At 38.8% G+C, this 24932-nt stretch overlaps 1 protein-coding gene across 9 annotated transcripts in view; it reads right to left on the bottom strand.

Moving 5' to 3' along the window:
• Positions 1-702: 702 nt before the first annotated feature.
• Positions 703-24932, bottom strand: part of ncoa2 (nuclear receptor coactivator 2) — a 320940-nt gene continuing 296710 nt past the window's right edge. For 5 of the 9 annotated variants that reach the window (XM_073040731.1, XM_073040742.1, XM_073040720.1 and 2 more), the window contains exons 16-22: positions 23571-23745; positions 22526-22822; positions 20571-20660; positions 19062-19512; positions 15087-15264; positions 13657-13855; positions 703-5590 (exon numbers count right to left, since the gene is read on the bottom strand). In XM_073040731.1, coding sequence (XP_072896832.1) covers positions 5579-5590; positions 13657-13855; positions 15087-15264; positions 19062-19512; positions 20571-20660; positions 22526-22822; positions 23571-23745 — 1402 coding nt within the window. In that variant the 3' untranslated portion in view covers positions 703-5578. The remainder of the gene's footprint in view (positions 5591-13656; positions 13856-15086; positions 15265-19061; positions 19513-20570; positions 20661-22525; positions 22823-23570; positions 23746-24932) is intronic. The other 4 variants (XM_073040786.1, XM_073040795.1, XM_073040777.1 and 1 more) reach the window with 3 other exon arrangements.

The following is a 24932-nucleotide window of genomic DNA, read 5'->3' as shown; positions in this document are numbered from 1 at the left end:
TGCCATCTTCCTCAGGTTCACCAGCCTGAGGAAAAGCAGCAGCATCAACATTTGATGGTGCCATCAGGCAGACCAAACCCAGCCGATAGCTTTTGTAGCTTATTTTAAATACAGTACAAGCAAGGGATTTTAATGACGTGGTCACTGTAAGGATTTTGGTCAGAAGCTCAGAAACACATTAATGCTCAGAGGGCCATGTTCTATAAATGTTTTGTGCAATACGCACAACCCAAGCTTGAACTCAGCTTCAATTCATTGTGCTAAGCACATCCTTAGAACCTTCTTGCTTTGAGGGAGGTCTTGTGGGAAGTTATGAACAAATCTCAGTGCTGCCTGCAGCACAGTTCCAGTGGTGTAGGAGTGCCTGCAGGGGGCACTGTCTACTGCACACAGAAGTTGCACATCCAACACTGCTGTAAGGGGAGCTCAGAGTCACAAGACCCTACTGAATGAAAGTTAGGCAGTGTACTTACTTGTCTATCATCAGGTAAGACAAATAATTAAAGGCTGTTGAAGGTATGCAACCATGTGCGACTAAAATCAGCAGTCACCATCACCACAGAAAATTTTAAGGACTATCTCAATCTTGCTTTGTGTGAGTAATGTAAATGACTTAGTTCCATACTAAGTTTGTATTACCTAACACAACCCAAGGATCGCTTAAAAGCATTTTGTTGCAACTCCATTAAAAAGTATGCAAAATTCAAAGGAATTAAATTTTATTAAACATCGCAATAACAGGATTCTTTATTTACAACAGCATTATTTAACATCAATTAAGCAAATGACCTCAGCAAAAGCAATATTAGTTAACAACTTGCATAAATGTATTTAATCTTTTTGAATATACCTAAGTTGGCATAAAATGCTCACAATAAGGATACAAACATGGATGCCCAAAGGAAAAAAAAGTGTTTAGTGTGAACTAAAAAAAATACATCTCTGAACTTGCAACACTGTAAGCCTTCTGCTGAAGAAACTTACTTTACATATTGCTTAGAATTTGCAATTCGTCAATATACACCACTCAGAGATTTGGGGTGGGGGGAAGAAAAGTTTACAAATAGTGCCCCACTACTGACCACAAAAGGAACAAAGTAATGTATGTAAAAAAAAACGAAGCAATAATCATGGGTCCATATTGCAGTAGGCAACCATTATTTCTATTTATCTGACAAAAAAATAATAACTGATGACACATCCAAAAAATTTTACACAATTCACTATACAAACAATATAATACAACAAAGAGCTGCTAGGAATATACAGGACATAAAAACATATCTAAGGCATTATGCTAATTTATAGCATTTGAGGTTCCTGCACTGTACTAAGAAATTGACAGATCTTACAAAACAAATTCAAGCTCTAAATGAAAAAGTAGACGGGGTTTGCCTATCAAATTGAAAATCCATAGAATTGTTTGTGCAGAGAACGGGTCTGCATCCAGTCAACAATCAACTGTGTAGAAATACTATAAAATGATGTTGAATGACACCAACACACCATGGCTTAGCTGTACTGTATTTTAAAATCAACTCAGTGAAATCTTTGGATTTTGCAAAACAGAGCAACACAGCCCTGCTTGTCTGCAATGTTACACCACTAGAATACATTGTTCTTAATGTTAGCTTTGATTCCTTTTGCTTTAAGTCTGTTAGAGGAAAATGTTTAAGATTGAACATAATACAATCAAAGATGTTGCTTCCCAATGAAAGTAGCTCCCATGATCCACTTTCTAAGAGAGTAGACCTTTATGCATTCAGATCTAGAGGCGATATAAAATGGGGTTTCAGTGCAGAGTTTAAATGAACGTGTGAAACACACCTACCCACCCCCCTTCCATTTAGATATTTGTGTTTAAATCTTTTGGCTCTGTAGGTAACTACACAGTGGTTATTTGCACACTTTCAAAAGTAATAACACCCTGTCACAAACCATATATTTCAAATTAAAGCAGAGATATGAAATAGGGTAAATACAGAAAAGCTTGTTGGATTATTACACAATGTTCCCATAGACATAAATGCAAAGGTCTAGGCTCTAAATGCCTGCATTTCAGAATACTTTTCTATTTCACAGCAGTATTTACATAAAGCTATATCATACCAAAGCAATCTGAAACACAATGTTATTTGGACACACAGATAGAATACATTTCTTTATCAAATGAACAATCTATAGCTGAGATGTGGCAGCTTTTCCTTTCTAAAAGCAACTGTTGAGGCAAAAACAGGTCTGTATTCAGTTTGTACAGTGATCAATATGATCAGTGTGGGTTTTGGGCCTTAAATGACAGCATGTTCCATACAGCCTGACACAAAAACAGTGAGGTATCAGGACTCAGAATGTTACAGCTTGAGAGAGAAACTACATAATAAAACACCTGCTTCCAACCCATTCAACACATTTTTCCCAATTTAAATCACAAATTAGACTGAGAGAAGCTACATGCACCAAAGTAGCAGTTTGGGGTTTTGGCATGATATTCAAACATTTTGGAAATCTAAAAGTGGCTGCAGAATATCTATTAGAAGAGCCATTTAAGACACTGGCCTCAAATGCTACTGAAACAGACTTGTTAGCTACCTATCAAGGCATCATGATTCTTTTATTTACAAAATAAACGAGAGACACTGCTGCTAAGGTATCTAATATAATACTGTAGTACCTCACTTTAAATCAGCAGCTTAAGAATTTTACTTCATCAAAATACCACAAGTATGTAAAACATAATGCTCTCAAGTAAAATTTATTGCTTGGTTACATACATCACTCTTGTATAGCTAACAGCTTTCCAAAAGTCATCAAATCTTATTTTACAAAATACTGTACCATATGAAAATGTTATGGCTGTTTGTGTTCTCTTACTTGTGGTGACGTCTGAATCTAGATCTACACAATTTAGCTTTTGGAAACTGCCACTGACTTTAGGAAATCATAATGAAGCACTAGGGTTCTGCAGCTCACAAAAAGGTCCGCCCTCAGCACAATCGGACTGCAATGAACAATTTAGTTTAAAACAATAAGCTTGAACAGTCCATAATACCTTAATTTTTATAGCTCACAATGCAAGCATTACTATCCCATGCAAGCTTATGCGAGTAAACTCAACTAAACACACCAGAAGCAAAGTCATGAGTGTGAAGGTGAATTTAATAGTTATAATGATTGGATCTAATATACATATTAGGATAGCATTGCGTTGGAACTAAACTGCATTGAATAGTCTGCCTTAATGGAACTGCTGATATTGTAGCATTTGGTATATTGTGAGAGTATGTTTCACAATATCTGCTTAATTTTTCAAAGCCAAAAGCTTTGATTGGCTACATAATAAATGCAGAATGAAGAAGACACTTAAACCCCCTCCCACACACCTATCAAAAGAAACTCAACAAACCTTAACTCCAAACATATTCAGGGGTCAATAGAATGGTTAACATGATGAATTTTGCATTAGAGTAAAAAAAACTATGTGACTTGATACCAGAACGGCAATGAATCCTGTAATGCAATATTGGTTCTGTACAGAAGATAGTACGCACCATTTTGTGAGTTTCTCGTCAGATGCAGATTAAGTTTTTACCTACACGACCCTGAAATTAAACCCCTTTGTACAGTTCAGTCCCAAACCACATGATTGTTCAGGGACAATTAACAGAATTAGAAAATTAACTTTAGTAATACTCTCCATGATTACTGAGTTGCAATGTTAAATCACCATGAATTAGCAGTGAAGCTCAACACAGGGCATCTCCTCATTTTAAAAGTCCAGCTAAAATAAAAAATAACTCTTCAATTTTCCTGTCTGTGCATTAGTACCCAGCTGGGTATTCAGAAACCCGTGACTTTTCAGTTAACTTTGACCAGTGCTAATGAAAAACATTATTTGCTGGAAAATTGTACAAAATGGACAAGAAATGTACACCAAAGAGGGAAACATTTTATACTTGCTTTTGATATTCTGCCATTGCAGAATTATTTGAAAGTATTGAGGTGGAGAATTACCTAGCTGCTTTCAGTGATACACCTGGACTCCGTGCTGCACCTCAGCCTGTGTGGAGGAGAGGCTGGATCACACTGGTTGACAGAGATAAGGCCGCAAAGGAGCCGAAACAAGCCAGTCTGTTAGTCTGCTGCTACCGGTGGAAGGAGCACAGCCCGTGAGGAGCAAACAGTCATGCTCTTGAAGAAGGGACGGTGGCGATGGTGATAAGGTAGCTGGCCTTTAGCGCCGAGGGGAGTGATTAACATTTGTAGGATGGGAACTTTTTTTTTGCAGGAAGATCGGGTGTTAGTCGTCGAATTGGAACTCTGTCTGGGTGTGTGACAGACTCTTCTGTTGTACTGCAGAGGGAAATAGTTACAAATTCCTGCCTTTTGTTGGGGCACTGGAGTGGGTCTGGGGGCAGGGTGGCATTAAGGGCTTTCCTGAGACAGTCCAAACGACCAAGAGAAAACTATTCTGCATTTTGTGCATGGGTACAGAACATGAGTCCCCATCTCTGACAGGCTATCGGATCTAGCATGTAGATCTGGCCTGGGAGAACAATCAGGAGTCTGAGTAAGTGTGAGTGAGAGAGACACAGAGAGAGAGAGAGAGAGAGAGAGAGAAAGTGAAGAAGCTACACATTTGGTCACCTGTCTAGATTGGTAACCACAGCAAAGCATTAGATTGGTCTTATTATGAGATGTTGGTAATTCTATATTTTTCAATCAGCATGTAACAGTTATGGTCAGATAAGTTAATCTGGTGTGAGAGGTGGGAGTCTGTGGAGCTGATAATGTTTAATAGGTAGCCTCAGTCTGCAGAGCCAAAGTATTATATTATTTCATCAATATAATGAAAAATTAGGGCAAAAGTTTCATGCACCCTGGATATTTAACTGTGACTGCAGAACACAAGCACAGCATGAAAAGATAATGCACCAACTCTTGCTGACAGAAGTCACAAACCACCTGAAGTCTATTCCCCACTTGGCTTTATCAGAAACAAAATTCATATTCCATTTAAATACCTTCCAAATCAAATTCTTTATTCTTACAGTTTTCAGCTTATTGGTATGTTTATTTATATTCACAGCAGAACCTTTTAAAGAAAGGCTTCATTTCTAAATACTGAAGGGAAATATGGCTGAAAGCCTGCACACTGGATTAAATAGCAGAAAAGTCAGCAACCACCGAGGATCAAAAAAAAAGCGCAAAGAGCTGATCGTTCTGCAAAACGACGATAGAAATACATTCATCGGACAAGGTTCGAAGCCGATGTCGATCTGTTGTGAGGACAGACTTAAGTCACACTTATGGTGAATGCAATTAATGGACAAAGCAGCTTCGGTAGGCAAGTACGTTGCTACTAAGGAGCCTGTCACTCTGTTAGCAACACTTGTAATAAGAATTTCTCTGAGACTGGCTGAGAGTTCAATTGGCTGCTGCACTTTTCTTGGCTTGATCTGGTGGAGCTTGTTTGTTGGTATAATTGTTACCACCTAAATGTTGACCTTGCACTGTACATCAGCAAGCACGTGGACCTTCTGGACCTAGTTGAAGACAGGAGGAATAGCAATCCAGATGGTCAGCAATATTTCTGTAAGATTGAAAAGCACAAAATACATATTTAATTAACAGAGACAAACACAAGACAACATAGTAAAATTCAGTGGATTCAGATCAGTAAGCGATTATGGAAACCTAGGAACATCTTAGCCATTCTCGCTGGTCTCTAGCTCAAAGAGCAAATTTGTTTTAAGTACTTCTTAAAAACAGCTTGCATACAAATGAATAATCTTTCCTGCTGTTTGATTTGCAATGCACCTTGCTTCTTGCCCCAGTGAGTGTGCAGTAGCAGCCAAGGAGTTAACAAGTCATGCACAAAGTTACACAGTTTAAATGTTTTAAAGTATTGCCTTTTAATGAGACAGCATAGATTTTTTTTGTAAAAAAAAAGGATTGTGTTGAGACTTGTTTTGCTTTTACATACACTAGTTAATAAATCTCTGTTGTACTAATGGAAATGTAATTAATTATTTATTGTAACTGGTTATTGGAGCAGTCTTGCAATGAATCTTTCATTCTGAAGAAGGGAAAAAAAACTTTTAACTTCACATCAGCAACAACTATCATCCAAAAGGCAGCTTCTGTGGTAAATATTTAATGGCATCTGCTGTTTAAGATTAGCAGTCTATCAATAAGAGCAGGTGACACAATATCCCAACATTCATTGCTGGGACTTGGCTTCACTTCAAACTAGATTGATGAGATAACATTACCCACAATATCTCTAAGTTTTAACCCAAGAGGTGCAATGTCAATTTACTTAAGGATTGAATTCATGGGAGAATTGAAAAACTTACATGGAGTATTAAGGAGAGAAAGATGTGGGAAATTATAAAATCTCACTCTGGAGCTGCAGTGAAAGAAAGCCACTAGCCACATTGAGGTTTGATGCTACCTTTTATTCCTGCCATTTATCCTGGTACTGCTGTCATTATCAGGCAGAGTGGCCATTCTAAATGCCTGAGCTCATATTTGTGCTGGTTGATTTAATAACTGTGGAGGCTTCACCAAAACCTTTAAGTGTAACCAAAAACAAGATTTGAGGGATGAGGCTGAAGCTCACTTTGTTTTGTTTATCCCACAGAGAGCCAAGTGGAGCTTGGGCCTATTTGAGTTCCCATAGCTGGAGTGGGTGGAGTTAAAGGAGAATTTGCTTAACGTGAGAACGAGTTCATACAGGTGGAAGGGATCTGTGGAGGGCCATCAGATCATCATTGAGTGGCGGCGGGGGCGCAAATGTAGAATGGTTGTATGTCAAAGTCACACAGATCCTTTGGTCCATTAAGTCTGGACCAATCATTAACCTACTTGGCTGACAGCCAACCCTTCTTTGCGAAATGGGAGGAAACAGCAACACTGGGAGACAATGCAAACTCCACATGGACAGCAGCCAAGGTGAGGATTGAACCCAGGTTTGTGAGGAAGCACCTCTGCGTCACCTTTGTGGCCATTGCAAGGACAAGGCTTTTTGGGCCAGGAGACTGGAAAGCAGCATAGTAAAGGGGGGGAAAAAATCAAGGTGGTATGAGAGCAGGATGAAATCCAGACAGATCTGCTTGTGAATCCCTAGGAGGACCGTGCAGTGTGAACAGACTGCGGTGGGGAAAACTATTCTGGAAGACACATGGATAATCTGTGACTGCCTGTGGCCCAGGTAAGGCTAAATCTCCTCTTTAAAAAAAAAAGCTGAACCCACTGGTAAGGGTTTACTTCAGGATGTGTCTGACAAAATTAGCAGCGCAATACCAGTAACAAAATGTTTAGCAAATAATTTTTGATAAGTTTTGTCAGGGAATGCAGGAAACCATCCTGCTAACCTTTGTAAGTTGTAAGGCAATGTCCAAATAAAAATAATCACAACCAATGAAGAACAAAAACCAAGCCAATTTAAAACTTCACAAAAAATTGTTCCAGATTTTAACAGAAAAGCATTAATAGAGAATTTAAGTAACTTTTAACTTTATAAAGCAGATCGGTGGATGACAAAAGTTAAGGAATAACCAAAGATGAGACCAGAAAGAAAACCTATAAAGAGCATGTACCCAAATTGGCAATAATCTTCTTAAAAGAATAATCACCTGCCATGGTAATTTTGAGCAGAGATTATCATCGATTAATGAATTAGTAACAATAATTATGGACTTTAAGGAAGAAGCACGAGTTCTGTTGCTTATTTATGTGTATTCATTGTTTTACTATTATTAAAAGTGCAACAGGACAGATTGAAATTAATAATGCATTTTAGAAAACCTGTTAAAATTGCTAATATTAATCCCTTTAAAAGACAGCTAAGTATTTATGCAGACGCTAAACTATGTACAATATTTACCATTATTATTACAAAATACCCAGTGTTCACTCGCTAATGACAGAAGGAAAACAACATCAGCAAAATGAAGCCAATGCCAACTGGCCCATCATTTCTTATCCATACACTGATGTGTACACTGTGTCTGGGACGATTTCAAAATGTACCATCCAACATCACATGCTCTTGCAACTGTCCAGCTGGTACAAAGCCGGCATGAGATTTTTGGATTGTTAGAAAAAAACATCATTCACTGCTTCATTTGGTGGTAAAGATGATCATGATGTATCTTTTTATTATGGGGGGGATTTAAAGAATCTTGGGGTGACACTGCATGCCATGGGTTTATCCATGGCACAGGATCACCATTTGCCTGATAAATGGCAGGAAGTGCATTTGGATTTAAATTTTCAGGAACAAGCTTTAAGGTATAATTTTCAGATAAGATTATATAAACTTAAAAGCACCTCCTCAATTTTAATGGAGTATTACAAGCTTATTTTGATGCAGCAAAGGATTCTACAGGGCTATAAACTGGACATTATATGTACATTAGTTCCAATACTTAATTATGCAGTTGTAGAACTAATTACCTGCGTGGTCCAGCCTCAACTCTTAACTGAATATGCACTTAAATAATTCATCTATTTCATAATAAATTCAAAATACACATAATAGGACTTTAATTGGAATTGGGTCATCATGGTACTTAATGTAGAATATATTTGCAGCTAAGAGCAATTCAAAATGTTCAGTGAAAATGGATTACTTTTATGATGCGCATGTTGCCACAAAAACAACCGTTAGCAAAGCAGTATATCTATGACACTGCTGACTGGAAGGATACATTATTTATACAGTATAAATAAAGAGCCACTGATCAACTATGATTACGTTTTAAGTTTTTCTTATAAAAATTTTATATTAATTTTATCTTCAGGCTCATTTTCATAAGCACAGTTCGCATGATGGTTAATTACGTGATAATGACTAACATTCAGAGAGTCACAAAGTAATAGCGTGCGGAAATAGATCCTATGGCCCAAATCACCCACGATGGCCAAGCCCACCTAGTGTAGTCCCTCTTGTCCATATTTGGTCCCTATCCCTTTAAATCAGGGGTTCACAATCTTTTTTGTGCCTTGGACCAATACCATTAAGCAAGGGGTCTGTGGATGCCAGGATGGGAAAGCCTGCACTCAACCTTTCCTCTTATCTTTTCCATTTAAAATACTTATTTGGTGGTTTCACATACTTGTATAAAACCATTATGAAAGTAACTGATGTACAGACATCAATTCTTTTTTTGTCTCCCGACTGGAGGGGAAATGCAATGTAAATTGTATGACAGTTCATTTTGGCATTAAAGTATCGATTCCATTAATGTTCTAGGTTATCTCAATGACGTTATTCACAACCCACAGTTGCTTGTGATGGGTGTCTTATTATGCTGACTAACTTGGAAAAAGTGCAAGAGATTTGATCCTTTAGACTGAAAACGCTTCTGCCAAGAAGAGTGTAGTATTTTAACCAATTTCTTTTTAACCACCTCAGCAGCAAATATAAAGTGAATAAAAACATAAGAATGGGACTCAGGATTCTGGTCAACTAGTGTTCGTGCATTCTACCATGTCTGGTTACCAAAACATTAAATGAAAATCAAAAGATGCTGGAAATCTGAAATAAAAATAGGAAAAAGCAAGAAGCATCTTCCCATAGATACTGCCTGACCTTCTAGCATTTTCTGGCTTTACTTGGTCACCACAACATATGCACTCTCTCTCTACATCAGGATGCACAATATTTGAGAGAATTGCTTCAACAGTGAAAGGCAAACTTGAGAACTCTTTTCAGGTAGGTTTTCTGAAAAATAGTTGCTGATTCAGTTCTTCCTCAGGACTTCCCCACACCTCCATCTGACCCCGTCACATATCTGACAGCTCACTCACCTCCCACATTTTCCTATCATGATCCTCCACTGCCACTATTCTCTATCCCGCCCTCAGCAAATTTCCTATATGATCCAACTTCCCTGGACCACCCACTAGCACCACCAACTCCCTCCTGTCCTATCTCCATCCTCTGTCTCACCAAAATCCCATCCAACACCATTGCAATGATTTTACATTGAAATTTCACCCACCCAATAATCAGACACCTAATCCACAAGCAGCTGATCCTCTCTCTTTCTCTCTAGGCTAGCGCTTCCCAATGACATCTGCTTCTCCAGGAATAGAACCCGTGACTCTCCCAATTTCCTTTAAGGCCTTATGAGGGGTGATTGATAAGTTCATGGCCTAAGGTAGAAGGAGATGAATTATCCAGTTCTCATTACATGCATGTGCAGTTCAACTCAGTGAAAATGCAGAAAGTTTGAAGTTAATAACTCATCTCCTTCTACCTCAGACCACAAACTTATCAATCACCCCTGCCTTGGACCACTTCTGGAGGTCCGAGATGCTGACTTCTACAAAGAAGGATCTGTATGCTCCACGACCACTGGACTAAGTGTGTAAATGTAGGAAAAATAAATGTCTAGGTTTTCTAAAATTGACTCCTTCTACCTCAGACCACGAACTTATCAATCACCCCTCGTATAATGATGCTGAAGTCCACAGTGGGTCTTGAAGTAAAACTTCCTGTGTGCAAGGTGAAAATGCTTTTTGTGGCAGAATTGTGTAGTATTGGGGTTTTGAATGAAATTGTTGAGGGGTTCTATTGCTTTCTTAGTTTAGCGCAGCTTTTCAAGCACATACAACCGTTAAAAGCAGGACATTAGCCACATTAGACCTGCATTCTACATGCTTGGTTTACGTACTGCAGTTTGGTTTTCAACACAATCATCTCATCTAAACTCATCATCAAGCTTCAAGAGCAGGGCCCGTGTACCTCCCATGCAAATAGATACTTGACCTCCTCATTGACAGACCTGAACCAATGAAGACTGGCAAAATCACCACCTCCTCACTGACCATTAACACGGGTGCAGTGCAAGGCTGCGTGCTTAGCCCCCTGCTCTAGTGTGACTGTGGGGCTAAACACAGCTGCAACACCATCGTCAAATTCACCAATTTGCACGACAGTTGTTGGACAAACCATGTGTGGTGATGTGTCAGCTTACTAGGGCGAGGCAGGTCACCACCACCATCACCTCTCGCTCAGTGTCAGCAAAACTAAAGGGCTGACTGCTGACTTCAGGAAGGGGAAGGAGAGTGAACATGCACACCACACTGAGGAAACGGCAGTGGAGCAAGCCAGCTGCTTTAAATTCCTTGGCATTAATGTATTGGATGATGCAGCCTGGGCCCAGCACATAGATGTAATCATAAAGAAAGCAAACATCTTTCTTAGCAGGTCAAGGAGGTTCAATCTGTCACTAAATACACTAACAAATTTCTACAAATGTACTGCTGTAAGTATCCTGAATGATTGTATCGTGGTCTGGTGTGGCAATTTGAATGTGCAGAAATGTAAGAAGCTGCAGGGAACCCAATGCATCATGGGCACACAGCCTTCCACTTTTGCTAGTATCTACAGGAGGTGCTGCCTAAAACAGGCAACTCTACATCAAAGAACCCCACCACGCAGGCCATGCCATCTTTTCGTAGTTAACACTGGGCAGGAGGTGCAGAAACCTCCAGTGCTATACCACCAGGTTCAAGAACAGCTTTTTCCCTTCAGCTATTTGGGTTCTTGAACCAAACACCATATCCCTAATCAGAGTTTAGCAACACCATGACAATCTTGCACTGAAACGGACTTTATTTTTGCTTATTCTGTTTTCTTGTAAAAATTATGCATAATTTACATTAATTTGTTTTTCTTGTAAATGCTGTTTATACTGTATGATGCTAATAAGTTTATATGATGTAAGTTTTACATTACACCTGTACATATGACAAACAACTTTAACTTAATATTTAAAATTTGTAAAAAAAATTTTAAAAATTAAAAAAAATCCAAGGCCAAACCACATTGGAGTTGATTTATTATTGTCACATGTATTGAGATACAGTGAAAAGTTGCCTTGCATACTGTTCAAACAAATCAAATTATTACACAGTGCATTGAGGTAGTAAAGGTAAACTTTACTACTTCGGACAACGACAATGCAGAATAATGTATGACAGTTACAGAGAAAGTAGACAATAAGATGCAAGATCATAATGGTGTTGATTGTGAGGTCAAGAGGCCAACTTATCGTACTACGGGCCATTAATTTTAGGTCTTTGTTTGCTTTGTCTCCTTTCTGCCTACACTGAGATTGCTTATATTCTCTTTCTTTATGCTACAGCCAATACTTACCCAGTCAGCAACTTTAGAGATGGGAAACATAATTTTTTAGGTGAGCCAATAGAGAGAAAAAAACACCAAATTGCCTTTTTCAAAAATGCATTTACTTTTCTTTTGCTAATTTTCACTTTTGAGAAAGTTCCATTTTTCAAGTGTGTGAGGTATCATTGTGGAAGGTGATTGGGCAAAGGACGGAGAAAAACAATAAAAACACATTTCAGTCCCCTACCTAGAAGTTCAGACCAATTACATATTGATTAGAAATGCAAGAGCTGATATTCTCTGCCTGCACTTGAGAACTAAGAGCAATGATTGTATCTGGCCATAGCTGGAACTACAGACCAAGGACTTTTCAGAGATACAAAAGTCTGCAGAGATGCTGATATCTGGAGCAACACGTAAAGCACTGGAAGAACTTAGCAGGTCAGGCAGCATCTAAGGAGGGAAATGGACATTCAACATTTTGGTCAAGACCCTCTGAGGCTTTGTGTGTTCCTCCAAAGGCCATTCAAGTATCCATTTGATAAAACTCATCGATCCAGCAGCTGAAATATGCCTGCAACACCACTATAAAAATGAGGGAAACTTCTCCCCATCTCATAAACTGGTCCTAACTGTCTTTACATAGAAAGTTATAGTTCAGTGCTCCTTGAGCTGTGCTCCATGTTAACTGCAACATAAGGCATTAATAGAGAAGAGCTCTGCCTAGCGTTTCTGGTCATGATTCAACATTGGTGGCCACTGTATAGCAGTTGGCACGAAAAGTGTCACCTTCCTTTCATGGCAGCCCTTTCACTTTGCCTGTTGGCAGTCAAAGGCTTTTAACAATCACATTTAAAAACAAAAATAGTTATGAAGAATGAAAATTAAATATATTAGAACACTAATATCTAAAATCATCAGGTTAAAATATACTGAACATTTACCAGTGCATCACTGAATTGAACCAAACCACTGCCTACATCACAGCCATTCTAGTTGTAAGCATATATCTGGATCCCTTCTTTAGCAATTCACTGCTATTACTGGATCCAGAGGTGGGTTTATGAAGGCGTGCCTGAATTTGACTTCCAGTATTGCTTGGACTTCTACTTTCAATTGTGTCAGCAATCATCACAATGCAGGCCAACATGCTGGCAACTTTTATAAAGCAACCATGAAAGGATCACATAGGACACCACACAGGCTCACACCAGCGAAACAGTTTGTCACAGAAACACTAATATTATGGTACATAATTATGTTTGCCTGTTGGCATTAATGCTTCAACCTTTCAGCAAAGGGCAGCATTTTACCAATAGCATCATTGGTCGATTTCATACTTTAAATGCTTTCCAGTATAACGTATTTTACACTTAAGTACTTTCAATATCTGAAAATGCCATGATCCTTTTCTGAGATGCATTTGTTGAAATCTTAGCACCTTGAATATCGGGCACTACTTGGCTGCTAATGCAGTCTTCCTGATATTTAGAAAAACACTGCCCATCTCTTACCTGTTCAGCACCCATTGAGGACAATCCTGATGTAGGCACAGAGGTCATTGAGGTCATGTTAATCTGCCCTGACATCTGATTCATGTTGTTCATACCAGCAGTATTGGTTGCCATAGAAACACTGACATTCATGTTGTTGCTGTACATGCTGGTGTTTGCCTGCTGTCCAAACTGTGGTGGGGACGGCTGTGAAAACATGCTGAGAGGGAAAACAAAAATCAAGGATTAGATTGAGTACATTTTCCTGAAAACTTTTACTTCTTGGAGTATATCTGTCAGTGAATCTTAAGGCACAATTCTTAAGCAGTAGACAACAAGGGCATTGCCTGCCACACTCAAGAGCTGAAATATTAAGTCTCAAACCCTCACTGGTGTTTTTATCTGATACAGGCTGAATTACTCCATTACTCTCCTCCGGACACCCTTTTATTTTATTGAGATACAGCACGGATAGCCCTTCCGGCCCTTTGAGCCACACCGTCCAGCTACCCCGATTTAATCCTGGCCTAATCACAGGACAATCTACAATGACCAATTAACCTACCATCCGGTACGTCTTTGGACTGTGGGAGGAAACCCACACGGTCACGGGGAGAATGTACAAACTCCTTTCAGGCAGTGGAGGGAATTGAACCTGCGTCACCTGTACTGTAATGCGTTGTGCTAACCACCCAATTGCAATTGATAAAGATGATGGAGTCATGGAGTCAAAATGCAGGTAACCCATCCCACTCATTCCATGAACTCCTTACCGTATCTATGTAAAGCATGGTTCATTTTGAATGGCAAAAGGTGGGTGGACAGGCTGAAAATAATAAAGGGTTTCTAGGGACTACACAGTAACTGTGTTACTACACAGTTTTGCAACTATAATGGCAACATCCATCATTAAAGTCCCTATCACCCAGGTCGTGTCCTGTTCTCATTGCTACCATCAGGAAGGAGGTACAGAACAAGCCTGAAGGCACACACTCAACAGCTTCTTTCCCTCTGTCATCTGATTTCTGAATGAACATTGAACCCATCAACACAACCTCACTACTTTTTAAAACTTATACTTTTGCATTACTTATTTTAACTATTTTAGATATATAAATATTATATAAATTTTGCCCCCCCCATCATAGGACAAAATAATTAAAATAGTCCCTCCAAAAAAGCATGCTGGTAGATTGAATACCCAACATACCCAAGATCAGGGCCTGCTAGATCAATACTATTTACCCTTCTCCACAATTCAATCACTCCTCTTTGCATAAGCACAATGTGACCTTTTTATTCTTAAAAAAAAAATTAGAAACAATGAGAAGGCTCCATTTGCTGCCAACCACCCCAAGTGTCTTGAGTGCAGTGGTGTATGTATCTACATCTGCCTGCTTTCTCAGCTGTCTCCCTCCGTAGTGGAAGTACGGAGGTGTTGGGGAAAGTACCTGTTTCCATTAATGCTTCCCTGTGGCCAGCCATTAATCTCAGAAGGTGATTGGTAGGTAGGTGTAGGCTGAGACTGCTGTATCATTGGACTCTGTGTATGACTCATCCTTGGAGACATTAATGGGCTTTGGGGGGTTGTCGACCCACCAAATCCTGCATCAGACTGCTGATTCATTCCTGTAAAGCAAACCCCATAAAAAAACAACTTTGAACAATGTACAGTTTAAAAAACAATCTTAATATTTTAGTACACTCTATGTATTAAAATTATACAATTGAAAACTTCTCCTTTAATGACAATTAGTCACATTGACAAGGAAATCTAAATAAATGTCAACATAGTTGACATATTTTCTTCCACTTGCAACTCCACTCATTTAATGAATTTACTGTGAAGAATGGCAGTAAATTATTAATTTTAAAAATGCACCCACTTCTCCATTACCAACAGAGCAATCTGTCTCTGAAAATATCAAACACCTTCAAAGAATATTTGTTGAATGAAATAGTGAGACAGCAAAACAGCATCAGCCTTCTGTGTCCTCAATTGTTTAACCTGTGCCCAGAATATCTGAAGATTAATTCTGGTACTTTAGAATGATTTGCCTCTTCAATCAGCTTATTTTGATCTTTGATTTGGTTCTATTAAAAATGTCTCAAATGCACAGTAAAGTCAATAAATGTGTGGAGGTTAAATTGTCTGAACTGCAATCATATTCACAAATTTCAATAAACCTTTGTTTTTATTGTCTGAAGTAGCAACTTGTCCCTAAGAATTTTAATAGATGGACATGAGCAGGAATTAGCATTATATAAGTCTGTTTCTGAAGGTAAATTCCCCAGAGACTGCTGAAAATTAATGCATTGTACCTATACATCTAATTAAATATATTTACTTCTCAACTTATTGGCATTCAGCTCCTGAAATTTAATTTTGAATGTTTTCCCAACAGTGCCATTCAAAACTTGCACCAAACCTAAACCTAGCTTTGTCATCCACGGCCCCTTTTTCATGTATCGTAAAGTGTAGCTCACGATGAAATATTCATGGTCATAATAAATTAACTCCACTGGCGTAGAAGATGGATGACTTTCACAGAAAATGGCTACGTTAGGCTTTGTCTCCTTTATGCAACTATGCATGTTACTTATTAAGAAATTTTAAAAACTTGAGAGATTATGTTTTATCTTTTCCTCTTATCGATCTTACTTTTTCTCTGTTTATCGAAGACACTGGAATCTTGGCTAATACCGAAATTCTCCAGACCTACCCTCTGAATAGAAACAGCAACCTTAGGAAGTCAACTGTGATCTGACTAGCAAATATAGGAGAGAATATGAATCAGATCTCCAGCTTTCTCAGTCTATAACACTGTGCCATTCCATTTAAATTCATTTCCCTCAAGAGTCAGCAGAATAGTTTAGCTAACTCTTGGTAGGAAGGCTCCTATTTCCCACAATAGGATCAATGTTAGAATTTACTAGTCCTTAAAAATTTTATAAAGACAGCCACTACTGAACAAATTAAATGTGAATGAAACCTAACTGGCACTGTCACTTTCAAATAGAAGAAATTTTGAAATGAGATCTAATTTTATAACGATAACATGCAGAATTTACTCTGGTGGAGATCAACAGTGTACAGGGATAAGAGACTAGAATATTGGATTAATGAACTAAATCAATCTCCATTTCTCATTTTTCTCTAACATTTAACTGACATTAAAATGTTACTTGTCAAGTATCATTGATCCACTTTTTTCACTATTACACGATTTTATGTCAACATTTAAAATGGAAAAAGGTCTACAATTACATGTCACAATAATAACACTAGTCACAATCTGCGGCCAAGAAGACCGAATATTTTCACTATTAAGCATGAGAGAGGTTTATAATAGTACTGATTTAGTTACGCCTGGGCCCGTAACACCCTACTTAACTAATCTGAAGGCTCAATTTGGAGAACAAATATATCAGAAGGTACAAGAAAATATTCATGTGAAATAAAGCATTTTCATTTGCTATCACTGAAAAAAAATCTATGACAAGAGTTTACAGGCAACAAAACATCTTGAGAGCAACAACTGCTATAATTCTTATGAGAGGTTTCTTCACCTAGGGAATAACATTCACAGTACCCACTGAATACTCAAAGTAGATTATTCCTGATAATAAAAACCTAGAGAATGTTTATTGCAAAGTGGGAAAACTTTTATATATGGAATTCAGGATCAAAGTCACTATGTTTGGAATACATTAAATTGCTACCATATTTGGAATGTTTCTATCATGTAAGATTCTTATTTTGGTGTAATATTTAATTATTTAAACTGGCATTTATAAATGTCCCTTTCACATCCAAACAAATAGGGTGAATGGTGTATTAACGTGGATTTAATTATTGCATTACAAATATTTAACCAAAGCCTTTATAGGCATAAAAAGCACGGCCCCAAGAAAAGTTCCACAGATATTCAACGTAGTTCAATTCTGCTCAGTGCAGTTTGGGAATTTATAAATTTCAATTCAATGTTTACTCAGTCTTCTAAGTCTAGTAGTCCACTGTTAAGAATTCCACTGCATCCTGAATCAATGTATTGTTAGTGGGTAAAACATCATAAGAGTCTTGTTTCTTGAGAGAATACCTAATTCAACTCCTTTGGACTCTTTTTGTTGATGAGATTTATAAGTCAAATAATGACTAATTTGACCAGGGTTCAATTTAGTTCTGTAATGTTTACGTACAGTTAAAAACTTTTCTAAAACAAAATTGCAAGTGCTATGTTATTTTAAACCATTTTGTACTGTAATTATCCAGCATTGATTTTGTACAATTCAAGTCAATGCCAGATATTTGAATGATTAACAACTGACACTGAAAATATTTAAAAAAATATAAATAGCTTTCTGTTGAACCTTTACAAATTTCATCATTGGCACAAAGCTTACTTCAACTCAGAACAGCTCTTCAAATTTGGTTCTGCATTATGTGTTAATTTTGCAGATGAGATTTCATTGTGAAAAGCACGAGAAAAGTAAATCCCTACAGTCAGGGCACAGAAACAAATTCTGCAAACATCTTTGAAAGGACATACACAATTTCACTCATGAATTAGTGGTGTTCTTTCCCAAGCAAAAAAATCTTACTGAAGAAATGGGTCTTATTATTCTACTGAGAGACAAAAATTAAATGTCAAAAATATATTCTAGGATTTCAGAGGATACAGCACATGCCATTTACCTCACTTCGTCTGGAAATATCCACTTAAAACTCATTTAGTTTAGCTTTGTTCTTTCTTTACATTGTAAATGCTCCCTTTTCCAGTCATTACTAATAAATTACATCAGCGTCCAAGCAGAGCTTGCAGTCGGGCACCTCTGTTATAGAATTTTTTCTGGGTATTGCTCTGATGCTAGGTCCAACAACTCATCCACATAATTTTTGAAAACCAATGATCAAAACAAACTAATTTTAAACATATCTGCTGATGTGAAATATCTCATCAATGGATTACTTTTGTGGCATTTTCCAGACTTAAGATCTGCCCTTTAGCCAGTTAGGAAAGCTTCTGTCCCTCTGCTATCAGACTCCTGTGCAGTCCATGAACCCATACACTCATTACTCCTTTTTCTGCACCATTTATATTTGTAATTTATATTATTGTCTTTGCACTATATGATTACTGCAAAACAACAGATTTCACGTCAAACATCAGTGATAATAAATCTGATTCTGAGAACTGTGTTAGACAACGAAAGCATGCAAGTTAGTATTGAATTTTCACATTCACTTGTAACTAAAGGGAAGGTGGGTAAGGTTAAATAAGGTAAAGACATTACAAGCAACAGCTCCACACCCAATGCAAAGCCAAATTAATTTCCCATCACACAAAGACAAGGCAGAATGCAATCTTTACAATAAATAGTTTTGCCATTCTAGTAGTTAACAGCACTCAGAGGAAAGGCAGTACCTGAGCTGGGAAACTGGAAGGCATTTTGCTGCATTTGGGGACTCATTACAGGCCCAAACTGTCCTCCCACATTTCCTATCATTCCCTGGTTAGCCAGATTCATCTGGGAGCCATGCAAGGAGCTGTGAGAGAGGAGCTGTGACCCAGGATTTGGGGACACCGGGGGGAAAGGGCTGGTGGAAGGTGGTGGGGAAGTAAGCCCAGTACCATAGTTCGGAGGGTATGGGAACTGTTGTGGTGATGCCTGAGGAATCCGAGGAGTGCTCATGGCAGTTGCTATGCTACCAGAGGCTGCCATATTTGGTGGGATGTTCAGGCCCTGCTGCCGCATCATCATGGTTCTCTGTTGCACCTGCTGCTGCTGTTGCTGCTGAATCAATTGCCTTTGGCGCAGGTGCTGATTCAGAAGTTCACGCTGTCTCTGGGCCAGCATCTGTGCATTTATAGGTCCCTGAAACAAGAAATCAAAATTCGTCTCTCTCATGCACTTAGAATCTTTCTCCAAATCAGTTTGTAAGGAGCTGTGTGCTTTCACCGCTAAACATGGTCTGTATCTTGACATCTTCCTTACCTAGTGTAGGAGAGGTTGGGGCTGAAAACTAAAATCAACATTGTTTATAATGACCCCCCCCCCCCTCAAAACAAGTGTCTGAAATAACTGTCCATATCAATTCCAAAAATTAATAATAGAGCAAGTTTTTCCAAAATTGGAATTTATTCTATTAACATTTATAACAAGTTGAGGGGATTTTCCAAATAAAAATCCTGTTTTATTTATATCAAGGTGACAGTCTGAATTATTTTGTGGTTTCTTATCATCTCTGCATACTGCAAAATGTTTTTGCCCAATTAATCCAAATTCATTTAATTCCTGACAGGTTTTAGAGAAAAAAGGGTGATGACATTTTGTTTAGTCTTTTACACTAATTTATCATATATTAATATTCCAATCTTTAAAACAATACAGATTACCATTGAAATTGGCAATGTTTTAACACAATGTTTTTAGTTAAACAGATAAATTATTTGAAAATTGCAAGAACAATTTTAGTGTCTTCTGGTATATTTTTCATTGATCAAAAATGTGTATTTAACAGGTATGATTTTAAATCCATATTACATGTAGGTCTGAAAAGTCTTTCCTTCCAATTCTTTTGCTCCCTCACTCAAAAGTGTAGATTCAAGAATAATTTCCCAATTCATTTTCCTAAAGAGGCACTATTTTACATTTAAATAATATTGGTAAATATATTAAAACGTTTCTGGTGAGGTTAGGATGTAGACTCAGCTTCTTGGTCTCTGGAAATACCAGAAAAATTGCCCATCATTTTACTGCAAGATGTACAATTCACGCTCTTGATACCCAATGACCAAGTCAAGAGCAGGAAGCAAGTCTAGATCTCTGACCTGGATTGGACTTATTCAGTAAATGAATGGGGAAACCATTATTTGAAGTGAAGGACTGACAGAACAAGTCAGAGTCGTCTCACAGTGTTTTCTAATGCCTACCTGACCACTCATCTGCGGTGGCACACTAGCTCTTAGAGGTAGATTCATATTTGAGACAGTGGTGAGTGGGTTCATCAGTGGCTGTCGATTCTAACAAAACACAAATTACAAAATTAGTGATTACAAAAAAGATGCTGATTGTTTAATAACAAAAGCTGAAGAAGCATAGACATTGCAGAAGGAGCTACAATCAACCCAGTGCCATAGTACTTGACAAATGCATCAAACTTGTGTATAAGGGATTGAGACCAGGATTGGGTTTAACAGTACTCCTGCCACCATCCACCTCTCCCTCTTTCCCTGTTGATCACTATCTGTTTTAATTAATGGGGAACAAGATTGTATATGAGTTACAAGAGACAAGTCTTGCAGAAGCAATCTCCAAAAATTGAGCAATGCCAAGTCAAAAATTTTTTTATTAATCAGACAGGACAGCAAAAGTTTCATTGCTTAATGCTCGTCTGTAAGGATATAAATATTTATTATGTTAATATGGTGCTGCAATGCTTCTAAATATAAACTCTACAATCAACGATAATTGTGAAAGCTTCCTTGCATGATATATTTTTAAAAGGAATACTGTGCTTTCTTCTTCCTCCAAAAGAAAATGTGTAAACTAACAGAACATTTTCTTCAAGGAAGCTTCACATTTCCACTGCCTTTTTCCATAACCTCATGTTATCCAAATACGCTTTAAATTCAGGGAATCACTGTTAAGTGTGCTTGTTGCTTCATGTAGGAACCAGGGAAGCTAAATTGTGAAAAGGGCTGTAATACCAGGACTCCTTAACTCTTTAAAATACCACTTGATCTTTCACAAGCATCTTGAGAGAAGATGGGCAGACAGTTTATCCAAAGGAGAACACCTCACACAGAGCTGCATCCCCGCAGTAATGTGACGGATTTTCAATCCATTTCGGGTGTTGGAATTTCTGAACTTAACCTCACAATCTGAGTGTGGGGACTACATCACCCCTGCCTTGTGTGCAATCATCTTACGTGGCAAGTGTGGAGCAAAACGAATTGAAGGTGGGGGGGGGGGGGGGCAGGATCAATTTCTCAGTGCAGGCTTTCTGCCTCAAAAGAAGCAGCTGGTGATGCCACAGTTTACACTGAAGCCTCAAGGGTGTCGAGATTGAGAAGAGGCAATGCAGGCTGCAGCTGAAGACTCAATGGAGGAATCCAGCTCATCTTATGGACTGTGCAGCCCCTCCCCCCCCCCCCAAACAGCTCATTCTTCTGGGATCAGGCACTGTCTTCACACTGGAATGGGTTCAATGTTATACCAGCTCCAAGGACGAACACATCTGGACCACAGATGGAATCCATAACTAGACGTAGATACAGGGATTAGGGCTGGTGAATGCAGGTCTGTCCTTGCATTATACTGCTAGGCACAGGGCTATTACTGCATACAGTATTGGAGAGCGTAGGTGTGATGCTGTAGAGCACTGGGATACAGTACCGATGGGCACGGATATGTCACTGAGTAATACTGGTATGCAGTGCACGTGGGCACAGGTCTATGCCAGCATAACACTTGGGGCACTGCACTAGTGGGCACAGCACTTGTGCATATTACTAATGGGACAGCTCTGTCACTGTGTAACATCATGTAAGGGTATAATATGGTATCTGGTTGGCACTGACTAAAAATTCCAGTTCATTTGGACAATTGGTAGAAGCAAAAGAGGATGTTATCATCCCAGATGCTGCCTACCAAATATTTGCCTCATTAGAGAGGGGAATGTGTGTGAAAAGAGGGATAATCAGATTGAGTCAATGCCAAGGAAATATGTACACCTTCCAGACCTGGGCAAGTTAGAAATTTTTGCCCTCAAAGAGGAACGTGCTCAGCTACAGCTTTCTTTACAATAACTTAGCTTTTACGTTTTTGTTTCAGAATGGCTTAGAGAACTGCTTCTGGAGTTTAGTGCAGAAGGTAAGTGCATTACTATTTGTTGTCCTTGAAGCCTTTGTTGAAGCTGAAGCCGGAGCTGATTGGGCTGGTTAGGCACCATCCCAGATGACCTCAGTGCAGGCCTTGGTTGCATACGTAACATCGGGTATCCTGGGCGTTGTCCCATTTGAGCTGCCAAAGGATGAAAGTTAGGTTCCTGCATGGTAGAATAGTTTCCTTGTACTACTGTCGTCTGTGGACCATATGGCTGATTATAGACTTGAGGTTTTTCTACCATCATTGTGGACTTCTGGCTCGGAAAAGACTCTGGCTGGTGATCCACACTTTGGCTCTGGAAAAACAAAGGCAAAACTTAAAGTTGGTCTTTTCTCCTCCCTAAATATTATTTATTCTTTGCCAATTTGCACAGGACTCGGGTAATAACACCAGATTGTCACCCTTATGATCCTGCTTCTCAATTTTGCCTCATCATTCCTCACAATCCTTTCGTTCAACCTCCTTCCTCAACTTACCCACAGAATCCACAGGGGCCTCCCACTCCCCCTCCAATTCCTTCTCTGTCCTTAACCCTAGCACTGTTAAGCAACATGCACTTTGAAACTCTTTGCTACTGTGAAGTACCTGTTCCCCTAACTATGCTATTATATCACAACTGCATTTCACTTTTCTCCCCTCACTGGAATGGCTCCCCGTGCTCTGGCGAGTTTGCACTCTCTCAATGCAGTACCACCCGTGAAGAGACAGGAAGTAGCGACATTGTACCTGCTGGACTATGGTTCTTTCGGAACCCTCCTCCCAGTGCCCCAACCTGCCTCTTCTATAGTCATTGCCAGTCTCTGGACTAAAGCAGATGTAGTCTGGTGTAAAGATAGTTAAGGGAATGGGTTAAAGTTGAGAAAGTGGAACTGCTTAGCAGCAGATCAGGCTCAAGGATTCTCCTGGTAACTCTTGGCTCCTACTTCTCAGTAAGTTCACACCGGAGGGTTTTTCTGCTCGTAGTGTAATCTGCAATTTTGTGAGTCAGAACTTACAGTGGCACCTTCTTGTTCTCTACCTTTTCTGCAGGTATGAGCATTTACCTGATTAACGAGTTCAGGTATTCCAAGTGCCCGGTCAATTTCCTCCAGTCCCAGTTCATCAATATTCTTTAGTGCTGAACGTAACTGGTCTAGAATGGCACCCTCATCATTTGTAGCTTCCGTTGGTAAAGATGGACAAAGCAGGTCATCTTGAGAACTGCTGTACGACTGCCTACTAATGTGAAAAAAAGATTGTACTTAAGATGTTCAGACAGGTTTTTTAACATTTCTCTGTGTGAAAACCACAAAATAAAATTGTAGCATCGCTATAGTCAAAATGATTGTTTTTCAAACAGAATATGAATAGTATCGGTTTGCAGAAGAGTTTTACTTTTAATTAAGAAAGATCAACCATATTTGGATTTTTGCACATCCCTGATGAAGGGTATTTTCCATTAAGCATCTATTCCAAAATTTACTTTATTGAAGCCACAATCAAATAAAGATATTTATTTGCAATAAATAAGCAACCAGGCTAGGTGCACTTTTTCAACTACATGTGGCTCACCCTTCCCACTTTCTGTAAACCCCACCTTGAATGATGCATTTCAAGCTCCACTTTTACACAGATTGTTTAAGTTTATGCCTCAACATCCTGTATATCCTTAAATGTGTGGTAAATATGAGCTTCAGCAGGAAGTCAGCTATCGTTTCAGCTGATGCCTCTTTCTGTGGCCAATGCAACAAGCCGGGGGAAGGGGAGTGGAACAAAATGTGGAGGAAATACACAAAGAAGAGTGGTGTTAGGAGCCGGTGCTAGTATGAGTACCCAGGACATCTTCAGGGAGCGGTGTCTCAAAAAGGCAATGTCCGTTATTAAGGACCTCCAGCACCCAAGGCATGCCCTTTACTCACTGTTACCATCAGATAGGAGGTACAAAACCCTGAAGGCACAAACTCAGCAATTCAGGAACAGCTGCTTCCCCTCTGCCACCCGATTCCTAAATGGACTTTGAACCCTCGGACACTACCTCACTTTTTTAATACATACTATTTCTGTTTATGCACTCTTTTAATCTATTCAATATATGCATATTGTAATTGATATATTTATTTATTATTATTTTTGTTTTTTTGTTTTCTCTTCTGTACTATATATTCCATTGAACTGCTGTTGCTAAGTTAACTAATTTCACGTCACATGCTGGAGATAATAAACCTGATTCTGATTTGCAAAGGATCGGGATCTGCTTTCTGTTTTGTTGTTTGGGGCAATGTTCAGGCAAATTGGAATAAGACCTTAAGATAAAGGAGCAGAATTAGGCTATCTGGCCCATGGAGTCTGCTCCACCATTCAATCATGGCTGATCCTTTTTTAGACCTCCTCAACCCCAGTTCCCGGCCTTCTCCCCGTGACCTTTG

The sequence above is a fragment of the Hemitrygon akajei genome, chromosome 1 (assembly GCF_048418815.1).
Source record: "Hemitrygon akajei chromosome 1, sHemAka1.3, whole genome shotgun sequence".
NCBI lineage: Eukaryota > Metazoa > Chordata > Chondrichthyes > Myliobatiformes > Dasyatidae > Hemitrygon > Hemitrygon akajei.
This window is presented reverse-complemented; position numbering and strand designations above follow the sequence as displayed.